The 7,301-nt window shown below is 37.7% G+C and overlaps 3 protein-coding genes across 3 annotated transcripts in view; all 3 read right to left on the bottom strand.

The window, feature by feature from the left end:
* Pmar_PMAR025731 (hypothetical protein) lies at positions 1-282 on the bottom strand (the record flags this gene model as incomplete). The annotated part of the gene is made up of 2 exons (XM_002770649.1): positions 1-33; positions 207-282. Coding segments are annotated over 2 exons (109 nt in total), but the record flags the coding sequence as incomplete, so codon positions are not given.
* A 44-nt stretch (positions 283-326) lies between these two features.
* Pmar_PMAR025730 (hypothetical protein) lies at positions 327-594 on the bottom strand (the record flags this gene model as incomplete). The annotated part of the gene is made up of 2 exons (XM_002770647.1): positions 327-434; positions 479-594. Coding segments are annotated over 2 exons (224 nt in total), but the record flags the coding sequence as incomplete, so codon positions are not given.
* A 3,060-nt stretch (positions 595-3,654) lies between these two features.
* Pmar_PMAR025728 (cAMP-dependent protein kinase catalytic subunit, putative) overlaps positions 3,655-7,301 on the bottom strand; it is a gene marked incomplete at both ends in the record, with an annotated part of 5,924 nt that continues 2,277 nt past the window's right edge. Inside the window, 11 exons of the mRNA XM_002770646.1 lie at positions 3,655-3,678; positions 3,759-3,830; positions 3,883-3,985; positions 4,042-4,105; positions 4,779-4,846; positions 4,894-4,960; positions 5,745-5,805; positions 5,864-5,985; positions 6,457-6,492; positions 7,055-7,175; positions 7,227-7,295. Of these exons, the coding sequence (XP_002770692.1) occupies positions 3,655-3,678; positions 3,759-3,830; positions 3,883-3,985; positions 4,042-4,105; positions 4,779-4,846; positions 4,894-4,960; positions 5,745-5,805; positions 5,864-5,985; positions 6,457-6,492; positions 7,055-7,175; positions 7,227-7,295 (807 nt within the window). The remainder of the gene's footprint in view (positions 3,679-3,758; positions 3,831-3,882; positions 3,986-4,041; positions 4,106-4,778; positions 4,847-4,893; positions 4,961-5,744; positions 5,806-5,863; positions 5,986-6,456; positions 6,493-7,054; positions 7,176-7,226; positions 7,296-7,301) is intronic.

Here is a 7,301-nt window from a genome sequence, read left to right as displayed (position 1 = left end):
CCGCCCGTGGAACTCCAATACGAAATGAAACTCCTATGAAAAAAGTCACATCTAAATTTTCGATCTCATCAAGATGGCACGCAACAGCTATATTCAGTTCAACCAACACAGGAAAAACTTACCTGCGGTAAAATATGAAAATTCTGATAAAATTTCGGGGAAAAAATTTCATTTCTTCCATACCAACAGTCCCCACATGAACTCACCGTTTTCAACATCAATGATTTCCCCATTACTCGATGTTTCCGAATTCTTCACAATTTCATCTACACCTCTGTCCATAAAAATAATAATAACAACCACAATCTCAAAATGCAATTCCCGACTTGCTTCGCTCCGCTAAATATTTTCCATTTCCGCATCCCACATCGATCACGATACTTCCAACTGGAAAATTCGTTACAAATTTCCACACTTTTGGCCAACGTTTGTATCTGAGCGGAGCGAAGCGTTGCATGTTTCGCATTTTTGCATCTACCGTGTATGTGAGAAATGATGGGCAATTTGATCGTAGACTTTGAACACTTGTTTATCGCTGTCCACTTCAGCAGAGTCAACTGGGATTGGTGTCTTATCACTAGGGGGAATTCGAACCTGACCGAGAAAAATGCCCCCGCCGGGAATCGAACTTGCGTAGATGTTTGTGATGAAGATATCGGCGGGGAAATATGAAAATGATTATAAACCCAAATTCATATATAAACTCTTCTGAGCTCAGCAGCTGATGATGAGGAAAGCGATTACATATATTCCCCCAAAGCTTCGCTCCGCTAGCCTTTCGCTTCTAATTGTGCATTTTCGGTCGCCTTCCTCGTAAATTAACTCCATCGCTCCACCGCTAAATTTTCATGTTCGTGATAAACAATTTCTCAGTAGATGTTGAATACTACAGTTCCACGGGCGGCGGCCCTAGCGATATGAAAAACACTAGTGAAAAATATATTTCACAGAGTTGCGTTCGTGAAACTCAATTATATAAATCTCACTTGCTCTTTCTGACGCTCCTTCCTACCAAGTTTCCTCTGTCTTCCTTCTCTCGATGCACGATCTGTCATTACACCAACTACCCTAAAACCACCCCAGATGAAAAAGAAAAAATATGTTGTGGTGGCGCCGCATACCCGTACCCTATATCGTGTAATCTACAATGGAGTTTCATCCGTTTTACGCGGAGTGAAATGTGTTTTTCACTAGTGTTTTTCACATCACTAGGGTGAAACTCCAATGATTCTCTGGTGTCACCCTGAGGTGTCCTTCGCCCAATATTGTTACTATTGCTTTTCATAACGGTTATTCCGACGAGATCGATTTCTCTACTGGCGAGTATAAACTTAACACCTGTTCGTAGTTCCTAAAATACCTTCGTGCGAGCGATAAAGTCACTGGTAAGAGTGTATGAAAGAATTCACCTTAGCCGATATTGGAGGTATTGGTCCTCCTGGTTAATGCCAATTGATGAGTCGGTACTCAGTCATCTTAACATTTTTATTTTTATCATCAGTTGCATAGCTGTGTGTTAATATTATGAATACATCAGTAAAGCCATCGAGAAAAGCCTTCCAACATGCAGATGGTCATCATCATCATCAACTACATGTGTCGGAGATGATGACAATATGGAAATTTTGGGAGAAAATTCTACGTCGTTTTCGTACACCTTAGTGGTTAAACTCCTTATTACATTTTATTACTAATATATGTTCATCTTCATATAAAAAATACTAAAAACCTATAGATCAACATTTGGGTATTAATTTTCACCCTATTTATCGCAGTTTCACGACAACCCGTTTTACGTGAAGTGGCGTCGTAATACTCTGTGAAAAACGCGATATTCGCGTTATTTTTTACTAGTGTTTTTCATATCACTAGGGTGAAACTGCAATTCGATAACGTTGAGGTAACATTTTAAATTTCTATAAAAACTGCGGAAACTCTCAAACCCCCCTGAGGAAAGCGAACACATATATTCCGACACCCCCGATGAACTCAATTCTCAGACCCTGCTGCAACACCAAGTCATAATAAATCACAACTTCATGTAAAAACACCTCCACCGGGGATCGAACCGCGGTCGTCTTGCTCTAAATCGCGGACATTACCCCGTCGAGTAAATACGACCACATGATCTTATCTCGCTCGGTTAGCCCGACGGCGTTCTCCTCCATAGATTCGGGGTAGCTGAATAACGATTTCAATGGAGAGAAAAAATATACACATATGTTGGTGATGATAATATTAAAACTCTGAGAGGAAATTTTTATTGGTTTCTGTATTACACTTCTACCCAAATTCATATATAAACTCTTCTGAGCTCAGCAGCTGATGATGAGGAAAGCGATTACATATATTCCTACTACTCCAACACTGATGGGAAGTAGTAGTAACAGTTTGTGATAATATTAAAATTCTGAGAGGAAATTCTTATTGGTTTCTGTATTACACTTCTACCCAAATTCATATATAAACTCTTCTGAGCTCAGCAGCTGATGAGGAAAGCGATTACATATATTCCTACTACTCCAACACTGATGGGAAGTAGTAGTAACAGTTTGTGATAATATTAAAATTCTGAGAGGAAATTCTTATTGGTTTCTGTATTACACTTCTACCCAAATTCATATATATACTCTTCTGAGCTCAGCAGCTGATGAGGAAAGCGATTACATATATTCCAACACTGCTTACTCATCAAACACTCCAGAATAATATCGCCTTCCCGACACATGCGGCGGCCTAAAAACTCAATGTCAATAGCGCTCGCCCAGCTGATCGATTTCAACACTCACAAGAAGAACGGTATTGGTGGTGAATAACGCCTACGGAACTTAGGTACCTGCATAATGAAAAAATAATACCCCTCACCGTGGGAGTCGAACCAGAGACCTCTCGAATGAAAGCCTTGAATTCATTCACTTCCGGGGGGAAATATATTCACATAGCCGTGTGTTTGTGACGAGAGTATAAGAAATGAAAAAAATACAAAAAATAAAGAAAATACAAAAATAAAGAAAATAAAGAAAATAAGAAAATACACAACATAATACACGAGAGCATATTCTGAATTTTTTTTTCAAATAAAACAACAGAATTGAAAACCCTGATGAATTTACTTTCCCCATCTTTGCTGGTCTCCTGAAAATCTACCCAAATTCGTGTGTGAAATTTCATAATATAATCAGGAAATTTACGAGCTCACTCGAGGAAACCAAAAATATATTCCCATACTGTTGTGAATTGGTATAAACATACATTATAAACAAAAACGTTCGTTCGGAAATTGGGAAAAAATTCCGAACTCGGGAGTTTTCAAGCAAAATAACGAGAATTCACATACCAAAAATTTGCACAATTTTCTCATTGTAAACAACCATGAAATCATCCAGGAACCTATAATGTTCCCGGGGAGAAATAATTTTGAATTTTCCGAATATTTTTCCCACGTAAATTTCATCACTAAAAACATTTTCACAGTAGAGCACTATAAAATATACATACTAAAAATCACTGAGAAAATTGCATATACCGCAACAACAGACACTTCCGCGTTGTGCATGCGTGCAGAATTATTCTGGCTTAACTACGAAGGAGGTCACCAGATCGACTCCTCTATATGCGGAGGTTTCCGTAAAACTTTAATTACGGAAAAATGTCCTACCCGGGGATCGAACCGGGGACCTATGTAAAATCCATTCATCACCCACAATTTTCTCAGTTCATCATCATCGACAAATTCCCAACGATTTAACCCAGCTTACATATGGCACTGGTATTTGTTTGTTAAGGAGGAGATTCCACTCAAGGCCTTTGAAAAATTTATGGTCTTTAACCTAAGGACAACAATACACCAAAAATTCCGTCACGCGCCACAAAATTATCTACCTTAGCGATAAGTCCTGCAATGCGTTTCTTCGGATTATATACGAGCAGCCTTTTAATCAAACTCTTCGTCGCTCTATCAATCCCTCGTCCACTCCTTCCCCACCTACACACACAAGTAAATATCATAATCGATCACTCGGGCGCGCGCTTTTAACATACCGGATGTTCACAGCCAGAATAGCCTGCTGGATGTTGAACTCATCATGGTGGTCTCTACTCCAATCTGCAATTAACATAAAAAATATTCTGAGTTCACTCACGGTTAAGAGGAAATTCCGAGAAAATTTTGGGAAATTGTTATTGGTTTCTGTATTACACTTCTACCCAAATTCATATATAAACTCTTCTGAGCTCAGCAGCTGATGAGGAAAGCGATTACATATATTCCTACTACTCCAACACTGATGGGAAGTAGTAGTAACAGTTTGTGATAATATTAAAATTCTGAGAGGAAATTCTTATTGGTTTCTGTATTACACTTCTACCCAAATTCATATATAAACTCTTCTGAGCTCAGCAGCTGATGAGGAAAGCGATTACATATATTCCTACTACTCCAACACTGATGGGAAGTAGTAGTAACAGTTTGTGATAATATTAAAATTCTGAGAGGAAATTCTTATTGGTTTCTGTATTACACTTCTACCCGAATTCATATATAAACTCTTCTGAGCTCAGCAGCTGATGAGGAAAGCGAATTACATATATTCCTACTACTTCAACACTGATGGGAAGTAGTAGTAACAGTTTGTGATAATATTAAAATTCTGAGAGGAAATTCTTATTGGTTTCTGTATTACACTTCTACCCAAATTCATATATAAACTCTTCTGAGCTCAGCAGCTGATGATGAGGAAAGCGATTACATATATTCCTACTACTCCAACACTGCTTACCCCAGGGAAATCTCAACGTGAACAGTTCGAAAATCATCACTCCAAGAGACCACCAATCCGGTTCGATACTGACAAAAACAATCATACCAAAACTTCCCCAACTTTCACTCCTCACCTATAAGATCTATTCAAGAGCATTTCCGGTGGTTGGTATATCAACGTGCCGCAGTTTGTGCGCGTCCCTGCCGAAAACTCAATTCGCAATGGAGTTTCACAAAGTGGTATAAAAATATTTTTTACGACCGCTAACACAATTGTTTCTTCATCAAGTGGAATGGAAAATATGTTTTTCATATCACTAGGGTCAAGAAACTCCACTGTATATCAAATGAAATGGAGTTTCACGACTACCCGTTTTACGTGAAGTGGTGAAAAACGCGATATTCGCGGTGATATGCAGTAGTCGCGAAATATGTTTTCACTAGTGTTTTTCATATCACTAGGGTGAAGAAGCTTTAACTATAACTATATAATTTATATTTTTTGAAGGATTTTTTACACTCTATTCACATTATATTATTTGTGTATTTATTTTCCAAAATTTTCACGCGAAAATCTAAAAAATACCAATTTCAGAAACACACGATTTCACTTTCAAAAATTTCTTGATATTTTTTCAGAAATATCGATCTACCATTTTTACCATTTTTATTTAATTCTAGAAAAATTTTACTTTCCCTAAGATTATCCAATACTTTAGACTAGAGTGGAAAACACGTACCCTTTTTCCGTAAAAAACACAAAAATATCGCGAAACTCACCAGGAAAAAAACGCATTTTTCGCTTTTTTTCCGAAATATCAAATTACTATTTTTACCACTTTTCCGCTCATTCAATTTTTAGCAACAGAAAATTTCATTTCTTTTTTTTCTGATTTCATCAGTGCGAGTTCAATTCTACCTTATAATTTTTACCGTAAATTTTTTTCCCAACAAAAAAAATAATTTTCCCCTCAACTCTCCTTACGGAATTTCCTCTTCGGATCAAGTCGTTTCGCCATACCAAAATCAACCATTTTGATATGCCCCTGAAAAATGCAGTAAAAATACCCTCACCGGGGATCGAACCTGTTCTTCACCACCCACCTCCTGATCCAACATGCAATTCTCTGGTTTGAGGTCTCTATAAACTATATGGTACTTATTCAGATGCTCCAACGTCAATACGAGTTCGCCTATCCAGAACTGGGCGATGTGTTTTGGTACTCCTCCTAAATGATGAAAAGGTGTTGGAGTAGTAGGAATATATGTAATTGCTTTCCTCATCATCAGCTGCTGAGCTCAGAAGAGTTTATATATGAATTCGGGTGGAAGTGTAATACAGAAACCAATAAGAATTTCCTCTCAGAATTTCCATGTTGTCATCACCAACATATGTGGTTGACCATATGAACATTTTCGCCGTAGATTTTCTAACAAAATTCAATAACGAATTAATAAAATCAATAAAAATAAATAAAATGAAGTTTCACCCGTTTCACGTGAAGTGGCAAAAAAGTAAAAAACGCGATATACGCAGTGATATGGAGTAGTCGTGAAATATGTTTTTCACTAGTGTTTTCACAACCGCCCGTGAAACTCCAATAAATAACAATTAATTTCATAGTTTCCAATTCGACCTGAGCTGAGATCCCCGGTTCAATTCCACCCACCAGTTTTTTTATCCCTTTCCAGAAGGCTATCTCTCGAATGAATAACTTTATACAATTCACCACCTAATAAAACACAAACATATCTTAGCTCCATCACAGAAAGATACAAATCATGTCCGAAATGAGCTCAAACATCCGGGTAAAAAAGTCCCAAAATCGGAATATCTTACCCACTTCAGATGAAAATTTCCACATGGCCAACAACATGTGTTGGTGACAATGAACAAATTCTCGCTGGTTTTTGTTCACTTCTACTCTGAGTGTAATTTTGGAAACTTTTGTAATTAATGACTAAAAAAGCGGCATATTTTACTCTCCGAATTTTCACTTCAGTGTTGGATGATATGAAAAATATCGTTGATTTTTTCTACACTTCTACCCTGAAATTTCCTGAGGAATCTCCTGAGCTCAGCTGAGGAATTTATGAAATAGTGGTATATTTTACTATTTGGATTTCCATTACGGCGTTGGTGCCAATATGAAAATTCGTACACCCCTATCCCAAAACATGCGTGTGAATTTAGTGACAATAATTGACGTAATTTAGTGACAATAATTGGCCTGATTTAGTGACACTAATTGGCCTAATTTAGTGACAATACGCCCCATCTACCCCCTAACTAACCTGTACAGAATTCCATAAGGACGAAGACTCTCCGAGGGTCCTGAAAGACCTTCAAAACTCCAACTATAAAAGGGAATTCCAATTGGCCCAAAATCTCCGCTTCATGTCTTATCGCTTCCGCCTGCACAAAAACGATCAATTCCAAACGTTTTTACCCGTGTTAAAACGTTACAGCACTCTCCACCGATCCATTCTTAGTAGCGACTTTCACCTTATTCAAAATCTTCAGTGCGCATGGGACCTAATT

Source organism: Perkinsus marinus (assembly GCF_000006405.1).
Source record: "Perkinsus marinus ATCC 50983 genomic scaffold scf_1104296964286, whole genome shotgun sequence".
Lineage (NCBI taxonomy): Eukaryota > Perkinsozoa > Perkinsida > Perkinsidae > Perkinsus > Perkinsus marinus.
This window is presented reverse-complemented; position numbering and strand designations above follow the sequence as displayed.